The sequence below is a fragment of the Tiliqua scincoides genome, chromosome 15 (assembly GCF_035046505.1).
Source record: "Tiliqua scincoides isolate rTilSci1 chromosome 15, rTilSci1.hap2, whole genome shotgun sequence".
Classification (NCBI taxonomy): Eukaryota; Metazoa; Chordata; class Lepidosauria; order Squamata; family Scincidae; genus Tiliqua; species Tiliqua scincoides.
In genome coordinates, this window is record NC_089835.1 from 1,128,664 (window position 1) to 1,148,804 (window position 20,141).

Consider the following 20,141-nt stretch of genomic DNA (forward strand, 5'->3'; position numbering starts at 1 on the left):
ACATAATTAATTGTATATTATTTATTTATATTATTATTATCATTTATGGTACAATTAATATTAATATTGTGCATATTTCAAGCTTTAATTGGCTGGATGTGGTTTTGTCGTGCGGGGCAGTTGGGAGTTTCCTGCCCGATGACGTCACTCCCGGCATGACGTCACCCGGCCTGGCGACGTCACCTCCTGCCAGAGGCTTGAGCGGCCCCTTATCGGCTCCCCCCGCGGCGGCTCCAGTGGAACAGCCCAGTCGGGCCATGCTCGCCCCCGGCTGCTGTTGGTCTGGCCGAGCACCCCGCCCCCCGGCTGCGTCCACGGATGGAACCGCCCTGCAATTGGTGGAGCGGTGCGAGGGGCGGGGCTCCGCCGGGGCTAGGGCGGGGGCCGTCTCTGCCGCTCTCGGCAGGCTTCCGCCCGGAGCGGGCTCCCATTGGCCGTGCGGCGGAGCGCCCCGCCTTCCGCGTGCTGGCGGCGCCAATGAGGACGCGGCGCCGCGGAGGGCGTGTCCTCCTTCCCGCCCGCTGTCGGGCCGCCATTTTGTGTCGGTGGGCGCCGCTGAGGTGAGTGGCGGGGGGGGACCCGGCTGAGCAGGCCTGGGGGGGGCTAGGGGGCGGTGCGGCCTCGGGGGGCTGGACTGGCCGGGCCTGGCGGCGGCGGCGGCCAGGTCGGGAGAGCTCAGAGAGGCTGGCCTGGGGGGGGCCGGGGGGGCTGAGCGGGCCTGGGGGCGGGAGGGCCTGGGGGGGCTGAGCAGGCCGGGGGGGCCAGGTGGCGGGCTGGGCGCGGGGGCCTGGGGGTCCAGGGGGTGGGCAGGGTCTGGGGGGGCTGGCCTGGGCGCCCAGGGGGTGGGCAGGGCTGGGCAGGGCGGGAAGGCCTTGGGGCCCTGGCCTGGGGGGCTTGGCCTGCTGAGGGCCCGCAAGGCTCCCTCTACCCTGCTCTGCCTCGCCTGGGGGGCGGTCCTGGCGGGGCGCGCAGGGGGCCCGGAAGGGAAGGGGAGAGGCTCCTGCCTGTGCTTCATACTATTGTTATTAGTGTTATTAATGGTAATATTCGTTATTTGTTTAAAGTTACTGTTATTAATACTAATATTAATGGTAACAATTTATTATTTATTTAATGTTAGTAGTATTAGCTCAGCCCTGTCCACGCTTTCCAGTAAGCCCATTGACACTAATGGGGCTTACTTCTGAGTAGGCATATGTAGGACTGGGCTGTCAGTGTTATTAGTGATAATGGTAATAATAGATAATAATATAATTTATTATTCATTGAGCTTTGATATTATTATTAGTGTTATGAATGATAATGACAACAATAAGATTCGTTAGTTAAGTTGAAAGTTATTATTAATACTAATATTAATAAGTATTGTTTATTTAGCTTTAATACTATTAATATTATTTGTATTAATGATAATAATATTCATTATTTACATTTAAAGTTATTATTGTTAATAATAATAATGATAGAGCTATTCATTTTGCTTTATTATATTAATAATAAATATAATGATGGTAAGAGAATTTGGGCCCAATCCTATCCAATACGCCAGGGCTGGTGCAGCTGCACCAATGGGGCATACACTGCATCTTGCAGGGGGGGAGGGGGGGTTACATCACAGAGGCCTCCTCAAGATATGGGAACACTTTTTCCCTTACCTCAGGGCTGCATTGTGGCTGCACCAGTGCTGGAGAGTTGGATAGGATTGGGCCCTTTATTATTTATTTAGGTTTAATGTTAGTATTAGTAATTTAATTATTAATGATAATGGTTATAATATTCATTATTTAGGTTTAAAGTTATTAATAATGATAATAATTATAGAATTATTTATTTAGCTTTAAAAATAGTAGTAGTATCATAATGATAATAGAATTTATTATTTATTCAGATTTAATGTTGGTATTACTAGTATTAATGATGATGATGATAATATTCATTATTTAGGTTTATAGTTATCATTTTTAATAATATTAATGATCATGATAGAATTATTTAACTTTAAAATTATTATTATTATTATTATTGGCTATAGTAGTAGTCTTGTTGGCATCCTTCAGTCTCGGAAGACTATAGTGTCACGCTATGAATGGTGGTTCTAGAACAGAGTGTCCTCTCCAGTGCGTGAAGCCTGGGTAAAGTAGGTATGGAGGATAGGCTGTTACCCATGCAGCAAATCCCCCCTCTCCACGTCGCTGAAATGGTCCAATGGAAAGGCAGAGGCCAATACGGTTGGTTCCAGCGGCATCGCAGCAGTTGCCAGAACGTGATTGTGTTCAGCCACGAACTGCCTCAGGGACTCCGGCTCCGGATTTTGCCTCAAGGTTGACTCCTGAAGCCTTTTCCAGAACTGGATGTAGCCACAAGGCAGTGGAGGTTTGGGATCAGAGTTTTCCTTCTCTCAGATGAGCTGCCTTCCCAGGCTCAGGAGTCCCATCTACCCGGTGGCTGTTTAGTCGCCTCTTACAACAAGTACAGCCAAACTGAGGGCCTATTCTAATCCCCAGCCCCCAGGGGATATAGTAGTATCATAATGATAATATTAATAGAATTTATTATTGATTTAGATTTAATGTTACTATTGGTATGTTTAACCCATTTTTGCAGAGCCCACAGATGTTTGGTCCCTGTTGCTTATATACAGCATTGGGCAGAAATGGCTTAATGATGATAACAGGATTTGTTATTTTTTAGATTTAAAGTTATTATTATTAATAGTAATAGTAATGATGATAATATAATTTATTATTTATTTAGACTTGAAATTAGTATTGTTAGTGATAATGATGATAATAGAATTTATATACTGCTTTTCAACCAAAATTAATTCACACAGTGGGATTAGCCCCATAAATGGTTTCCCTGCCCCCATCTGGGCTCAGAACTTAGGGAGCAAAGCTGCCACTGGAAAAGGTGTCATGCCGGGTTGAAAAGGGTCAGTTCCTCTCCTCCTGTTAAATATAAGAGGGCACTGCTTTAGAAAGGTTTCTCTTTGCCCGGTCAGCAGGGCCAAAATACTCCATTCATTCACATTTTTATCCTCCAAGGAGCCTCGGGATGATTGATGATTCCTCCCCTCCTTTTTGTCCTTACAACAACCTTGTGGGTAGGTGAGGCTGACACAGGAAGCTTCATGACTGAGGGCCCAATCCTAAACCGGCCCAGCGGCAGCGGTGGGTGCCATATATGCGTATATTAAACAATTAACATACATTAATTGTATGTGTGTTTACATGTGTATATCCATACGTTGGCTCCTTGACTTACAGACAGGTATGTCAGCACTTTTGCCTGAGATGGCAGCTTCTTTCAAATATGAAAGTCCTGCTTTGTCTGAATTTTCTCTGCTCTGCCACTGCAGCCTAATGCCTCTTTCCTTCTTCCCTTCAGCCAGCTCCAGCCGCCATGGTGAAGCTCTTCATCGGCAACCTTCCCCGGGAGGCTACGGAGCAGGAGATCCGCTCCCTCTTTGAGCAGTATGGCCGGGTCCTGGAATGCGACATCATCAAGAACTACGGCTTTGTGCACATTGAGGACAAGACAGCAGCCGAGGATGCAATTCGCAACCTACACCATTACAAGCTGCACGGCGTCTGCATCAACGTGGAGGCCAGCAAGAACAAGAGCAAGGCCTCTACAAAGCTGCATGTGGGCAACATCTGTCCCTCATGCACAAACACAGAGCTGCGGGCCAAGTTTGAGGAGTATGGCCCCGTGCTCGAGTGCGACATTGTGAAGGATTATGCCTTTGTGCACATGGAGAGAGCAGAAGATGCTGTCGAGGCCATCAGGGGCCTCGACAACACAGAATTCCAAGGTGGGAAAGGGGAGCAGCCTGGGCTAGGAGTAGGAAGCTTAAGAGCACTTAGGCTGGCTTGTCTCTCCAGAAAGAGGTGATTTCAGTGAGAGAGCCAGATGCAGCTTTTCGGCAGCTAGCAGGACCACCAGCTGACAGCATTTACTCTGTTTTGATTAGCTGAGCTTTTTCCCAGTGACTTACATTTTAAATGCATTTGCAGCTGGAAGGGGGCAGTTTTTCTGCTGGAGGACTTTATTAATAATTAATGAATATTAAAAACTTTCTTAATAGGACTCTATTCATTAACCCCCTCCCACTTTTGATTTATATGAAAAAAGCAAAAACTTCCATACAATTTGGGTGAAAATAGGCTGGGTCAACAATAGCTAATTACACAGGCCAACACACATTTTGCTTCTGTAAATGTTACACCAATTCCTGCGTATATTTGGGGTGCCAATTCCAAAAATTCCAAAAATGGCATCCGTTTTGCCCTATCACGTCTAGTTTTGGAGACACGGCATAGCCTCTTTAGTGAATGGTTCAAGCAGCTTCCTCTAATGAGGCTATACTATATCTCCAAAACTAGACGTGATAGGGCAAAACGGATGCCATTTTTGGAATCGGCACCCCAAATTCATGTCAAACCACCATAACGTTTGGGAAAAACTTTTCTGACCCTCAGTTTTGTAGGCCTGTGTTATCCGTTTTCATTCAAAATCCCAGACCTCACGACTGACGTAACAGATGGATTTCACCTGAGTGCTGTCAGCATAAGAAGGAAAACCAGAACTGCTAGTCTGTGGGTGTTCGCAGTTAAGTTTTTAAGCTGGTTGATTTCCAGTTGAAATTGATGAAAGAGGCAGCCCAAAGCCTGGCTCAAATTAGTGTGAGCCCACCCACCCACCTAACCAGCCTTAGGGACCAGTCCTATCCAATCTTCCGGTGCTGGCGTAGCTGTGCTAATGGGGTGCGCACTGCATCTTGCAATGGTGGGACAGTCACTGAGGCCTCCTCAAGATATGGGAACATTTTTCCCTTACCTCAGAGCTGCACTGTGGCTGCACTGGTACTGGAAAGTTGGATAGGATTGGGCCCTTAATGCCTTACGCCTGGGCAGCTCTTGATTGCAGGCAAGCTCCTTCTCTGCAAGCATTAAGAATGCTTTTAACATTTGTTTGGGCCCTCTGATTTCTTCATGCTTATGCCACCCAACCCTCGTCACTCCAGGGACTTGCTCTTCAGCCCACTGATTGCTTTCTCTCCCCATTCCTTTAGTGACCTTACTTTGAAGTTCTCGAAGTCTTCTTCTGTTTGGCACCCAGTTCTCTAGTCCTCAGTTAATATTTTCTCTCTTTCTTCTCTTTACTGCTAACAGCACACAGCTTGCTCCTTTCTAAGGCCCTGCATGAAGTTCCTAGTTTTTTTGCTAATCTTCTCTTTTAGAGGCTGCAGTGTTTGTCAACATTCTGTTGCTGAGCAGGTGGAATGTACTTCCAAGACAGCACAGTGATTCTTATGACAGTGGTTAGGGACAGCTTGCGTGTAAGCAAGATGCGTTTTTTAGCCTGTTTATATATAAACCAGTACTTTTTCTTTCTTTTCCTTTTACGTTTTTGCAGTTTTGGAGGTGGATCATCTTCCTAATTTTGGGAATAGTTGAGCCACTTAGCAAGCTTATAGTTGATATTAAAGATCTGCAATGTAGAGATTTGCAAAAACATGTTCAAACACACTTTCCCCAGTTGGATAAATCTAAAATTCCCCCCAGATGAGGGTTTTTCTTATCCTTCAGGTTTGACGTTTGTTGCAGTCCTCAGAAGTGGTTTTCCCTCCTTGCTACCAACCAGCTGGAGTATAAATGGAGTATATATGGAGTTTTACTTTCTTGTTAGCTTTCCCAAAAGATGGTTAGGATCTAGTTATGTTAATAGGTAAGATACAACTGGCTATATGCAAAAAAATAGGTATTTATTTTTGCACATGTTTATCCTGGTCTTCTTCCATGCTGCTTAGGGCAATCATTGTATGTGGCTCCACCTCTTCCAATTTTATCCTTCCAATAATCTTTGAGGTGAGATGGACTGAGAGAACATGACTGACCCAAGATCATCCAGTAAACTTCATGGCTAAATTCAGATGTGCTGATCTCGCTGGTCCATAGCAGCATTCTGACCGCTGTGCCCTGCTGATGTTTGAGGGTGGTCAGGAAGAAGTGGGCTTCTAAGTTAGGCAGACTTGAGGGTGGAAGGCAAGCAGGGTTTTTTTTGGAAATGGTTTGACAGGGTAATGTTTGTGGCAAGGAGAGGTCCAAGCAAGGTGGAGACAGGGAGCACTGTATGCTGAAGTGGATCATAACTGTTGATTATGTACTAAGCACCTGTATTTGTGCTTACCTGGTACAGGAAGGGCTGCAGCTGGTTGGTAGGACACCTGCAGGCCCCAGGCTCATCTCCAGGCGGCTGTGGGACAGCCCCCTGCCTGAAGCCTTGGAGGTCTGCTGCCAGTTGGTGCTTGACAGTACTGGTTGGATGAGGGCAGCTTCTTGTGTAATATAAAGCACACCTCTTTCTTTCCAGTGTCTCCGTTGTTGAGCTTTTGAGTGTGCAAGCCTATAGCTGCTGCTTGTTTTCATCTCTCAGAAGCAAATCCAGTACAGTGCTTTGGGATGGGCAGTTTGCCCCTGTAGGTTTGGTTCTGGGTTCTGGAGGATATCTTTTTGCCCTGCAGAGCAGTTGTGTGTCTGTGTTCTTGACTACACAAGTGTTCTAGTGTGTTCTTGACAGCGCCTTGGACGCTGTCTTTTATGGAGCCATTCCACCTAGTTCAGCATTATCAAGGGCCGACTGGAGGCAGCAGCTCTTCAGAGCTTCAGACAAGGGGTCTTTTCCCACCCCTGTCTGAAGGTGCTGCCTGGGATTGAACCTGAGACCTTTTACATGCAAAGCAGGGATGGCTCATCCGCTGCCCTAATTCTAAGCTGACAGCTTCCTTTAACCAGCTAACGCATTGACTGGGAGTATTTTTCTCTGCTAACTCTACTTCACTTGACCTTGCCAAAGAATGCAGGGCCAGTGACCAGTGTCTGTGGTTATTGATGAATTCTTGAAGGGTGCCTGGGTTAGGATACTGCAGCAAAAAGACCAGCATTGCTTGGGAGATCATAAGAACAGCCCCACTGGATCAGGCCAAAGATCCACCTAGTCCAGCTTCGTATATCTCACAGCGGCCCACCAAATGCCCCAGGAAGCACACCAGGTAACAAGAGACCTCATCCTGGTGCCCTCCCTTGCATCTGGCATTCTGACATAGCCCGTTTCTAAAATCAGGAGGTTGCGCATACACATCGTGGCTTGTAACCCGTGATGACTTTTTCCTCCAGAAATTTGTCCAATCCCCCTTTAAAGGCATCTAGGCCAGATGCCATCACCACATCCTGTGGCAAGGAGTTCCACAGACCAACTGATCAGTTGGCCTCTGGATGAGTATTTGACAGGAAGAGCCTTCTCTGCCACCTGTTCCATGCGCCTGATGAGAGGGGTGGGTAAATATGCCCATGCTCCTTATCAGGGCAGGGCCTGGTCATTGAGAATTGCTACTTGAGGATTCAGGTGTTGGCCATCTCCCTCTTCTTGCTTGCAAGTGTCTGGAAAGTGTTTCTCTCCCTCTTCCTCCCCCCCCCAGCTCTCTTAGCCTGCTGTGATTTACTCCTGCATTGAGCTACACATGGGCCAAACCTTTGGCGTTAAAGTGGGGGTGGCACTCCGCGTGAGGCCAGATGAGGCATGGGCAAATGCAAGGACACACACCTGTGTCAGGCCAACCCTTGAGGGCCTGCTACTGCCACTGCCCCCTCCCTCTGGGGATGCTAACCGCATGACCATTGGGGGAGGCTGTGGCTGCAGTGGATCATCTTTCCTCTCTTCCCCTCATCACATGCCATTTTATGGCTTCTCAGTGTTCTGTCCCCTGAAGCTACTTCAGCAGCTGGAGCATGTGGGAATTGTTAAGTAGCACTAGGGAGAGACAATATGAATTGTCTGCTCTTGGTGCCTGCTGCCCATTGTCCTCTGGTGAGCATCCCCTTTGGACTGTGTGCCCCAAGCAACAGTGGAAAGCAGTGGGATTTGATTCAGCCTGCTGTTGTTCTCCATTACTGACCAACAAGCCAGCTTGAGGCCCACCGTCACCTAGGAAAGCTTACCAGGAGGGGGCAGGAAAGAGGTCACCACAAATATGAATCTTGTTTTGCGCTGCCTTCGGTCAGAGCAGCGGTAGCGATGACAGAGAACTGTTGCCTGTCCACCGTGTTGTTCTTGCACTTCATAGGGGGACAGCTAGCCTGCACACCTGCTTTCCAAAGCTTGGGGGAGTGCACCATTGGGGGAGATTAATCCTCCAGTGACCTCTGGGCCTCCCCCAAACTGGGGGATTCCCCAAACTGGGGGATTCCCCAAACTGGGGAATTATCTGAATCAGAGAATTCAGTGGTGGTCATCAGGAAGTCAGTTCCTTTCCGCTAGTTTCACGAAGTTTTGCAAACCATTCTTTGCCTGTGCGAGCCTCTCTCTGCTTTCCTAGGCCACATGTTTGCTCTCAACACACATCTGAGATTTCTCCGGAGTGATTTTTGAACAGCTCCCAAGGTGCCACATGGGAATGGAAGCCACACCTCAGCATATGCAGCCAACTAACCAGCTCTGTTTGGTGGGCCACTCCTGCTTTACCAGTATTGTGTTCTGCCAAACAGGTCTCCGGTTTCTGATGTCCCTTTGCAGAGCTGGGCGAAGTATTTAGCATGGCGAAGCAGGCAGCACAAACCTCGGGCTGCGGAATACTTTGCTGCTCGAGCAGCTTAGCAGCCATTCAGTCCAGAGAGGATAGAATCCCACCGTCCCTGCTGGACCCGGAAGCTTTTCGATTTGCCTCTTGTGTTGGTAGCCTGGGGAGGGGATGGTGGCCTGGCGGGTTGTTCCCCTGACTCATGTTACTGACCTGTTGTGCTTGTGCTTTGAACTGTTCTCAACGTGTCTTTATAGCTGCCGTTCTTGCGTCTGTTTCTTCAAGGCAAACGAATGCGCGTGCAGTTGTCCACCAGCCGACTCAGGACCGCGCCCGGGATGGGAGACAAGAGTGGCTGCTACCGGTGTGGGAAGGAGGGTCACTGGTCTAAAGAGTGCCCGGTAGATCGCACGGGGCAAGTAGCCGAGTTGGCAGAAACATATAGCGAGCAGTACGGAGTGGTGCGCAACCCCTACCCCGCGGGCTATGGGGAACAAATGTATTACGATGACCCCTATGGAATGGTGGACTACTATAAACGGTACCGCGCGAGGTCCGCCGCTGCATATGGGGCTTCTGCATACGACGCTTATGCGGAGCAAACCATGGTCCAGTATTCCCAGTACGCCCAGTACACTCAAGCCACAGCCATGGCCAATCGCCTCTCTTCCACCTTAGAGCCCTACGAGAGGGCCTTGCTGCCTACCTCGGGAACGGCAGCAGCGGTAGCTGCTGCTGCCGCAGCCGCAACCTCCTCCTTTTACACCCGGGATCGAAGCCCCCTGCGTCGCTCGGCAGCTGCGGCTTCCACCGTCGGAGACGTGTACGGATACGAGCGGGTGCAGCTGTCTCCTGTCCCGCGAACGTCCCTCTACGATGTCCAGCGATTCGGGCGGGATACAGGCGTGGACAGGTTGCGATACTCCGCGTATTGAGCCCTGGAGGTGAGAGCGCTTTTTCCTGTGTAGTGTGGAGAAAGGGGGATGGAGTCGCCGGTGAGGCTTGGGGAGGCGGCCTGCTGCGCGCGCGTGTTTTGAAGGGCAGCTCCGCGTGCCTGCTGCATGCCGCAACTCGCGGCCGGGAGCAGCAGCCGCAGCACAGATCGGGCACTTTGGGCACGTGTAGGCAGTTGTGCTACCCGGCAGGGGAGGTGCCATTCGGTCCCCTGTCAGCCAGCGAGGAGAGGAGCTTCGTGGCTCTTGTGCTTTGAGCGTTTGCTGCAGAGTAAGGATTCCAGGAGATCTCCCCATGCACAGGCTAAGTCCTGTTCCTGGAGCAGACCCATCTGTCCTTCCCTGCCCAGACGCTTTCCTGCTTCTCCTGAGGTGGAGCCCTGTAGCTCTGCTTTGCAGGCAGAAGGTCCCTGGTTCAGTCTCTAGCAGTATCTCCCTTCTTGTTCTAAACCCTGAGCAGATGCTGCCAATTAATGGAGGCAGTACTGAGCTTAGGTGAACTAAAGGTCTTTCTCAGTACAAGGCACCTCAAGGCCCGTGCCTGAGGCTGAGATTGAGGTGGAGGGGCTGCCCTGACTAGCAGGAGACGGTGTGGCCCCTGAGAGGCTGCTCTGGGATTGGCAGCAGGGTCTTCAGCTGCTTGGAATGTGCCCTCGCATCATCCCTGAGGCTGCTCTTTAGGGTCTGAGAGACACAGACCTTGCCCTTAAGGCACAGAGACAGGCTAAGACCCTGGCTCAGTCTCCGCAGCTTCAGCATGTCGGGCGGAGCCATCCGGTGACTTCCAGTAAGGACAGTCTCTGTGGGGCAGTGTTGATGTCTTGTAAAACAGAACTTTGATCGTTGGATCAGACCCAAATTTGTCTAATCCAACCATTTGTCTCCCGTGGTGTCCACACCGGAAAAGCTTCCAAGCACTGATGTTGGGCTTTTAGCGTTCAGGGGGATCCCGCCTCGGTTCATGGAGATTCTCATCCTCAAAGTACGTGGCGTCCACTATGTCTTCCTTCGGTTAAGGATGCCTTTGTGCAGAGAACAACTTTTTTCTGTGGTCAGTTTCATTGAGGGACCCCAACTCATTATGAGAAAGGATGAAAAATGTGTGTCTGCTGTTATTACAGACTTCATAATTTTAGACACTTACATCATATTCTCACCTCTAGTTGACTTCCTTCTTAAAAAGAACACACACACACCCTATTTTAGTCTTGTATCGTGGGGAAGATTTTTTAGTCCCATCATCCATTTTAGTTGTCCTTTCCGGTTCATTTTTTCCAGCCTCACTATACCCTCTTAGGCATGGGGTGACCAGAACTCTATACGGTACAGTACAGTGCTCCTGTACATAGTGATAGTTGCCACTTCATTTTCAACCCCTTCCTAATGATTCCCAAAACTGAGTGTTCCATTTTTTCCCACTGCTGTTTTCATTGAGCTTCCTGCCTCTCCAGGATCTCTCTTCCGGGTAGTCACAGCTTGCTCACACAGCCCTTCACCAAACATGTTTGTGAACGTGGTGTTCATCTGGAAGCTAGCAACCTGAATTGTAAGTAGTTTGACAGGAGCCTGGGCAGGGGGGAAGAGCTTTGTGAGCCTCTGTGCCCCCATCACACAATCCTCTCGGGTGTCTTTTACCTGCAGCTTATGGAAATGGTGGCAGAGAAGACATTGGGAGGTCCTAACCTTCCTTACCACTGGACTTTGTGCTAATCCCAGTGCTCTGGCTGGACTGCCCAAGACTGGTTTGCCAAAGTGGATCCAGAGAGCTGCCTGGACAGATGTCTTGAACAAGGGGTGGGGTTACTGCTGTGGAGATGAGTCTCAAGTGCAGCATGGCCAAGAGGAATTGGGGCTCTTGTGGTGATTTGACTGATTGCCCCCCTTCCAGGGACATCTAGAAATTGTCTGCTAAAAATACCATGAGGTTCCTGAAATTGTCAGGGCAGTTCTGGCTTCTCGCTTGTTTCACAGAAATGTTTGATCAACTTGGAAAGTAATTCTTTGTGTACCTCCTGCCTCTGTTCAGCACAAAGCCAAAAGGTGTGATGCTCTGAAAGGGAGGGAGGAATACAGGAGTCCAGTGCTGTTGTGATTTGATTGCTACATTACCAAGTTTTCTTTTCTTCCAACTTCCTTGAGGTTTTCTACCTCCTCCCATCAGCTGAACCCGCCCACTCAGCGTTGTAGAGTTTGGGCACACCTGCCCATCGACTGAGCTGTGGAGTTCCTTGCACTAGGCTCTTGCTGTATTCCGTGGAGCTGGGATTTCCTTGTAGGCAGAGATCCTTCCTTGAGCTTTCACATGAATTGTGTCTTTTATTTTTCAGGTAGGCTATTTGAGGGCACATCGGTTTCCGGTGGTACGTCTGCAGCAAAAACAATGCCAGCCTTCGCCATGTGTCAGTTTGTGTTTAGCCTGGTCTCACTAATGGACATCTTGTGTCTCTTCAAAGCTTAGTGACAACTAACTCCCCCTGCTTTTTTGAATTTTTACTACCCCAGGAATGACCGGGGGGGGATTTAATTGGCGTTGCACTTTCCTGTTTGAAGAGGTGACTGTCTCTGTAGTTCAGTGACCCCGTGTCTAGCTTGAGTTTTGAGCATTGGCAGGGTGCTGAGAGGGATGCCGGACAGAAGTTCCCTTATTGCTGGAGTTTGGCTTTCTCCACCAGCTCAGTTTGTGGCTCCCCCATCCCTGAAATGGTGATTTTTTTTAACCGACACCCCTTTTTTTCACTATGGAAAGCTGTCATATTTGCTATGACCTTGAAGTTTGACCCCTCCTGTGGTGTCCTGCCCCCTTCTTATAACATGTGACTTTGTCCTCTGAGGCGTAAGACACACTTGCTTTTCCTTTTTCTCTAGAAAAATAAAACACTTGTAACAGATGCCTGGAAGCCTCTTTTGTTTATCCTGGGCTTAAAAAAAGGCAGAAGAACTCTGAAAGCCTCTCAGCGCTTGGGTTCACACACACTCACACCTGCTTATTTGAAGATGTTTCCTTTTACCTGGCAGACTTCACAGATCCGTTTCACCTGAGAGTCAGGCTCCATCAACTCGGTTAAAGTTATGATTTTAAAGAAATTAATAAGGTGGCCATAAGAGTGCCAAATTTGGGATTTAAATGAATGTCATTAGAGCAGAAAGATAGTAGCAGGTTGCTCTCATCAGAGGGCTAGAGTCTGAAAATGGACTGAGGTGGATTGAGGGTCAGGGCAGGGTTTTTTTTCCAGTGGGGACAACAGGTGAGGGACTAACATGTATACCTCTTCTCAGAGGCTCCATGAACAACAGTCTTCCATCACCCCAGCTAGTTCCCAGGTAATGGAAGTTCTTTTCTGCCTTGGGCCTGATGCTCTTACGTTTCTTTTCAAGGCCCGAGGAGGGTGCTGTTTTCTTTGCTACAGAAGTTGGTTGGTACAAACCATGGCAATGGTTGAAGAGCATCAGATTGAGATGACTGCACTGAGTATTGGGCCTGATCGTGCTTACCATTTAACACGGGCATGTACAGGATTGGCTCATTAATGGTGCCATCTGTGGCTGTCCTCTCAGGCAGTGGAATGGCTGAAGGACCTGCCTCTGTCCAGCCATATTGATGATGCTTCGATGATATTGATTTGAAAAGAGGAAGTATGGAGGAGGGTGATGGCTAGAGTAGTGGAGACGCTCTAGCTCACCACTTTCCTCTCCATGCACCCTCTATTCTCTCTCTCTTCAAATCAAGGTAGTGGGAGGAGAGTGTGTCTGCCGTGCCAGCTGGGTAGCTGCTTCTGGTGCTGGGAAGCCTTGGCTGTGCATCATATACAGCCCCTGGGACAACCAAAGTGGACAAGCCTTAAATGTTCACAATCCTTTTTCATGAGGATTGTAGGGGTATGGGTAGCTTGAAATGTTAAGAAAAATGTAAAACTACCTTTTAATTGGGGTCAGATGTTAAAACTTCCAACATATGTATGTGCTTGCTCATCCCCTTCTTTCTTCTGCTCTGTTGGCCACTGTTTCCCTGGAGAAGTGATCCTTTCATTCAGCATCTCTGTTCTGCTTAAAGCTGATCACTGCTCCTACTTGCCAGTCAGCCTTTCCTGGGCTGTAGGAGCTCAAAGGCAGGGAGCCAGAGAGAAACCTGGTCCATGCGCTTGCAGTATATGACATGCTGTGTTTGTGGCTTAAAGTAGCAAAATAGGTTAGAGAAGTGGTTCTCAAACTTTTTAGCACGGGACCCACTTTTTAGAATGACAATCTGTCTGGGACCCACCAGGAGTGATGTCATGGCTGGAAGTGACATCATTGTGATACCAGAGCTGGATGTGGTGTCATCAAGCAGGAAGTGACATCACTGTTCTCACCTAGGACCTCCTAAACTGCAAATGACAAGAGAAAATATTCCAGCTCAGAAGCTTCTTCCAATTCTTCCCCCACCTGTTGCTACCAAGCTTCCCACCTGTCTGCAAGTGCAGTGATACAAGAATAAAAATAAAAGGAGACCTGGAACAAAACCTGTTTGTGTATTTATTTTGTAGTTGGCAACCTTCAGTCTCGAAAGACTCTGGTATCACGCTCTGAAAGGTGGTTCTGGAACTGGACCAGCGTCTAGTGTGGCTGATTCAGGAGTGACAATCCCTTCCACACCGGGAGCAAGTGCAGTCTGTCCCTGTTCTGTCTCCCTGGCTATGGGCCTTCCTTCTTTGCTTAGCCTCAGACTGTTGGCCTTTTCAAACTGGGAAAGGCCATGCTGCACAGCCTGCCTCCAAGCGGGCCGCTCAGAGGCCAGGGTTTCCCACTTGTATTTATTTACAAGTATTTTTATTTCTGCATTTGCAATTTATACCCAATCATTTCAGTTGTTTGTTATGCTGACTAAAAGGAGCAGGGTGATTAATTCAAACTTGGTGCTTGGTGTTGATTGCAGGAACAGAAGTGCTGGCAGACATGAAGGATTAAGGGAACAGCAACCATGTATGTTGGTGACCAAGATCTTGAGGCTACTTTCCAAGGTGAAAAATCCCTAATGGGGTCTGCCTGGCTGGACAGCAGCTGACACTCTGAAGGCTGCTACTACAGCAGAAAGGCACAATTGTTGGGGAAAGCAGAGGTGGAGGAGACTCGGCCTTTGGACACAGAGTGAGCATCATGAATCCTTAAAAAAAGTGTACAACGCAGAGCAATAGCAGTCCTCCCACATATCCTTATGCAGTTGCATAAGCACATGCTCAGAATCTGGTGGACAACCATGTGGGCAGGGAACTCTTTCAGAGACCTGAGTGCCTCCACTATGGCAGGTGGGGCACAGGGTGAGGGAGAGGTGTTGAAAGAAGATGTAATGCAGGGTGTGGGGACAGGGATGGGCTGGAGGGCACAGCTGTAGGGCACCTGGCAGCCAGGGTCATAAGGGCATTTGGCAACACCCTTTATACAACAAAATTATTTTCAGTAATATTCATGACGTGAAATGAATGATGATGGCCAGAAAATAAATGCAAACTGAACCATTTCTTTTAAAGTCATCTAAGCTGGTGATCAACACGTGCTATGTGATCTCTGTGCATGCTCTGGCAGAGTACTTACCATCCACTGCCATCCAAAGTCATCTAAGTCAGTGACCAGCACCCAAACTTCCCACAACGCCCACTTTAACCTCTAACCCAGGGCTTTTCAAACTGGAGCGTTAAAGGGCAGGGGCAGCCTGGAGGCAGTGGCGCGATTCCCCAGGATCACGCCGCTCGGGGGGCTGCAGGGGAGCCTGGCGCGACCTGCAGCAGGGCTCCCCGCAGCAGTGAAATCTACTTTGTACCCAAGCCCCTGCAGACCCTCTGAGCAGTGTGATCCTGGTAATTACTTTCACTGCTGCGGGGAGCTGGGCTCCCCGCACCCCAGGGAGGCTGCAGGGGCTTGGGAACGTGTATCCAAGCCCCTGCAGCCCCCCTGAGCGACTCTATCCTGGGGATCGTGTCACTGCCTGCCCCTGCTGCCTCCCCCCTCCCGCCCACACAAGAACGTAGTGGCTCTCAAACTCAGAGTTTGAGAACCGCTGCTCTAACCCCTTGCTCCTATTCCAGGTCCCCATTCCCACCACCATTCACTTAACCCCCAATACTAATCCACCCATTTGGAATAAGTAGCATAACCTGATGAGTGGCTTGTCCCTTCCATATATGGTCCCATATGGATATGATAAGATTTGCACTTGGAAACTGAAATCACTTCCCCAGCCACTCCTGGCGCTTTGGGGTGGCAGCCCCTCCCCCGCCTTTGCCAGTCTCCCTTTGCCATTCTGAAGACGTGTCGGGAAACAGCAGCTTCCAAGATGGTGGCAACTAGCATAGTTCCGTTTCCAAGATGGCAGAACACTGCTTTTTGCAACCCACCAATTGAGTGGGTCACAACCCACACTTTGAGAAATGCTGGGTTAGAGGAAGCTGTCTTAGAGCAGGCCAGTGGGACTTGCTTCTGAATAAACATGCATAGGATTACACTGCTAGTATCAGGCAGGAGGGTCTTTATTTTCCCATAGCTCATTTCAACTGCCCAGGACCTATCTAAAGTGTATTTAGCCTTCATTCCATTTATGTGGGGTGTGTCAGGGCCACCAAACAGCTGGGGGGGGGGGGAGAAAGCTTGAGTCCAGGCTCTTGGAACTGTTGGTGTACAATGAAAGTTTCCCTAGGGAGCCTACAGGTAGGGGAGTGTTGAGGAATAAACATTTGTGCATGCAGAAAAGTCTGTCTGGCTCATGTTTGACCCAAAATGCATTGGTGCCTGACACGCACGCATTAGTCTTTCTTTTTAACGATAATTGGTTGCCTTTTTGCTGTCAGTTTTAATGAGAGTTCCTAGCTTGAAGAAATGCTCATTTGTAAAATGTTAGTAAATAAGGGCAAATCTGCACCAGCCCATCCTTGCCAGTTGGGGAGAGGAATGGCAGGGTTTGGCTGTACCAGACTGCTGTATCTCAATGTGAAGAGGTGACTCATCGCACTGCAGGGATGAATGAAACTGCCATCACCAGATGGAGATCCTTACAGACCTGTTCCCACACAACAATCCATGTAGCCCACGGCAGTTTGGTTTTGAACAGAGAGAGGGAGAGAGCACAATCAGTTGAACTGCAGAGCAAACTCAAACAAGTGAGCCAAGCCAGGTGGTGTTGGCGATGTGGATGGGAAAAGCACCTCCTGGTTAGTCAACTAGAGTCTGAGGGCGCAATCCTAACCCCTTCTGTCAGTGCTTTCCAGCACTGGCCAATGGTGCATGTGTTGCATCCTGCAGTTGGGTGTCACTCATGGAGGCCTCCCCAAAGTAAGGGAATGTTTGTTCCCTTACCTCAGAGCTGTATTGTCCTTATGTCCGTGCTGGAAAGCACTGGCATAAGGGGTTAGGATTGCGCCCTTAGGCTCTGTAGGTCTGATATGGTTGATGACAGATTTGTGATGTTTGTCATTTTCCTATTTAATATTGTTCATTTTGTATTACATTTTTCATTAAAGGTGAATCCAGCAAGAATCTCAAGATTCTTCACTGGATTCCAGTGCTGTGCCCTTCATTGGATTCCATTCCTTTAGGCACAAGGGAAATCCCACAGATGCCTAGTGCTACCCTGATGCAACGCCAAGTTGCAGCCTCGCCTCTCCCAAGTCTGCACATTCACACAGACAGGGCCTTAACACCTAGAGGCTAGAACCATATGTCTGAATCTGCTCTCTGCTTCCTTTGAATCTTGAATCCTGAGAGGAGCCCTCCAAGGTACGAGAAAAGAGATCTTGGTCAAATTGCTTGTGTTTTATTTTTAAAAAATATCTATTTATTACATTTCAAAGCTGGAGCTGAGTCTTCCTGGTTCCTCACCCTTTGGCCCCATTAAAAAGGAACTTCCTTGAAGATCTAAGAATGAACTTGACATTTCTTCATAGAATTTGTGCGTTTCTAACTCACTCTCAGTGTGTTGCTCGGTACAATGGTGCCGACTTAACACAGGGGGAAGTTTCTGGCTTCCTCTCTGGACTTCTCTTCTCAGAACGTTGGCACGGCGCCCCTGCTGCAGCCAGTAAAGCATCTCCACGACATCCCACTCCATCTTCTTTAGGTATGGGCGTCCCTTGAAGGTCACCACATCATTGAACATCTCTTGGATGTGGTTCAAGAGGGCGCGAAGCTCTGAATTGTACTGACCCAACATAAAGTATAGCTGACTCCTGATCCTAGATTCACTGAGCCGCACCCTGAAGGACTTGCGCATCTTTCTGAAGAAGCGATTTGGATCTGAAGCCATGAACTCAAACTTCTCCAGTTCAGCCAGCAGAAGTTCCCGCTCCTGGATGGCCTGAGCTGCCAACTCCCAACTATGGAGCATGTCTGGGAGCAGGTAGTAATAGTTATTGGTGCTGTACTTGATTGCCATATCTAGCCTTTCCCGTTCAGAGAAGTGAAGAACCGTCCAGAGCCTTTCCAGCCTTCTCTGCAGAACCCGGAGCTCCTCAGGCCTGTGGTCATATGAGAAAGGAACCTGCCCTGGCACTGCTGTACCAGTCCCAGTCCCTGGAGACACTACCGGCATGACCCCTGGAGTGACTTCTGGAGTCACAGCTGGCATTCCACTCCCAAGAGTGCTGACATTGCACTCCCACTCCCCAGGCTGGTATTTGTCTGTCTTAGACTGCAGCTCGACAGCGCGCTTGATCGCTGCTTTCTTCTCCTGAACCTGCCTCTTGATTTCAGCCTCATCCAAGACTGGCTCCTTCTCCTCCTCGTCCTCACAGCTGTACAAATGAAATATCACTTGTAAATAGTCCGATTCCTTGTTGCTGACATACTGCAGAAAATTGTCTGTGTTGAAGGTTGCCTTCCACCATTTGAGCCAAGAGACGTACTCATGTTTGGCTCCCCTCTTCTTGAAAGGCAGATTTGGGGTCTTCACTGTGTCTACCACATCATCAAAGGCAAAGGGTCCAGCTGGGAGGATTTTACTCAGTTCTTCATTAATGATCTGCTCACCCTTTTTCCTCGTCAGTGTTGAGGAAGCAAAGCAGAGATCCCGCTCTAAATCGGCTGCAGCGTGTTCAGACAACGACCCCAGGTTGAACATCAGGTGTTCTTTGGGGATGGTATTCATCAGTTCCTTGTAGATTTCCCTGACTTCTTCACCGGCAAAAAGCTCTGCATCCAGAGCCTTGATAGTTGCAGTGTCTATTTCCCCCAGGAGGTGATTGTACACTGCCGGACACCTCTCCATAGCCACAGCTTCCAGATAGACTCTTTCGGACACTTGCAGATCAGCTGCCTTCACAACCATCTTATTGTGGACATCAAAATTCACTGTGGCAGCTTGTGGAAAAGAGGCTGGAGCACATATGAGGGTCTGCCTCTGCCTCTGGGCATTTGCCTCCTCCTGCTGCAGGGAGTGCAGCATCCTCTTAAGCTGCTGGTATCGGATCTCATTAGTCTTGCGCAGCGTCAGGGCCTTAATGAGTGGGGGAAGCTCCGACTCTTCATTGAGATCCCCTTTCCATTGGCTGGTCTTCAAGACAGGGCCCTGCACCAGCCTCCGGAGGTCTTCGGTCAAGGCCCCCAACCTTTTCAGTTCACCCTCTTCCTCAGACTCAACGGTCTCGGCGTAGTGAGTCGGAAGGTCGGGGCTGAGGGGGCGCAGAGAAAGATGGATTCCAAGCTCGTCCGCTAGAAGCTGCCCAACCCTCATGTTGGGCAGCGACTGGCTCCTTCTGGCATGGGTGGCAGTCACCGGGTGGGCACGTCCTTGCTTGATCTTACTGGGCGAGGCTGGCAGCTGCGGGCAAGCGGTCGTGACGGCAGCACAGGTCATTTCCTTCCAGAAGGGCCTGGGGGCCGGCAGGACGAAGTCCTTTATCTTGCTGAGGTCCAGCGGCGGCAGGTCCTCGAGCTCCTTGACCTCCCTGGCCAGCCTCTGCCGCATGGTGAGCACGCGGGGCCTCATGAGCCCGATGAGGTGGCTGATGGTGAGGCCGGGGCCGCTCAGCCCCTGCGCCCGGCCCGGCGGGCGGAAGCGCAGGATCTTCATCTCGGTGACCAGGCGGTGCCGCACGGCGGCCACATCGAGGAGGCCGGCGCAGGCCAGGGAGAGCTGGGTGCAGTAGCGGGCCAGGTTGGCGCTGTCGGTGAAGACGTCCAGGCGGTGGCTGCGCTGCGCCAGGCGCAGGTGGTGCAGGAAGAGGTGCTGGCAGGCCAGGCCGACGTAGGCCACCAGGCGCTGGTAGAGCTGCCGGTTGGCCCGCAGGCTGCCGCCGGGGTCGGAGAGCGTCAGCTGCATGTCCTTCCACACGCGCCGCACCTCGTCCAGGATGACCGCGCGGAAGGCGGCCTGCACGGCGGGCGGCACCCGCGGGCTCCGCGGCCCCGGCTCCAGGCGCGCCTCCACCAGCTCCAGCAGCGCCGCCTGCGACAGCGGCCCGGCCGGCGGCCTCTGCCCCGCGGGGCCTGCGCAGGGCGGCTCCTCGGCCGCGGGCGGCTTCACCCTGCTGTAGGAGGCGGGGAACAGCGCCAGGGGCGCCTGGATGCGCCGGTACTGCTGCTGCGCCTGCCGCACGCGCCCCTCCGTCTCCTCCAGAGGGTAGATCCTGCGCGGGGCCGCCATGGCG

At 50.1% G+C, this 20,141-nt stretch overlaps 2 protein-coding genes across 3 annotated transcripts; one reads left to right on the plus strand and one right to left on the minus strand.

Moving 5' to 3' along the window:
* Window positions 1-503: 503 nt before the first annotated feature.
* Window positions 504-12,419, plus strand: LOC136635268 (RNA-binding protein 4B-like). Of its 2 annotated transcripts, XM_066610421.1 has the most exons (4): window positions 504-560; window positions 3,388-3,814; window positions 8,864-9,522; window positions 11,859-11,946. In XM_066610421.1, exons 2-3 carry the CDS (start codon window positions 3,403-3,405, stop codon window positions 9,511-9,513), a joined length of 1,062 nt encoding a protein of 353 aa, XP_066466518.1. In that variant the 5' UTR covers window positions 504-560; window positions 3,388-3,402; the 3' UTR covers window positions 9,514-9,522; window positions 11,859-11,946. The 2 variants fall into 2 exon arrangements, with proteins under 2 accessions (XP_066466518.1, XP_066466519.1); XM_066610422.1 differs by lacking the exon at window positions 8,864-9,522 and having other exon boundaries at window positions 11,859-12,419.
* A 4,916-nt stretch (window positions 12,420-17,335) lies between these two features.
* CCDC87 (coiled-coil domain containing 87) lies at window positions 17,336-20,137 on the minus strand. The gene has a single exon (XM_066610379.1). It carries the CDS (start codon window positions 20,135-20,137, stop codon window positions 17,336-17,338), a length of 2,802 nt encoding a protein of 933 aa, XP_066466476.1.
* Between the last annotated feature and the right edge of the window lie 4 nt (window positions 20,138-20,141).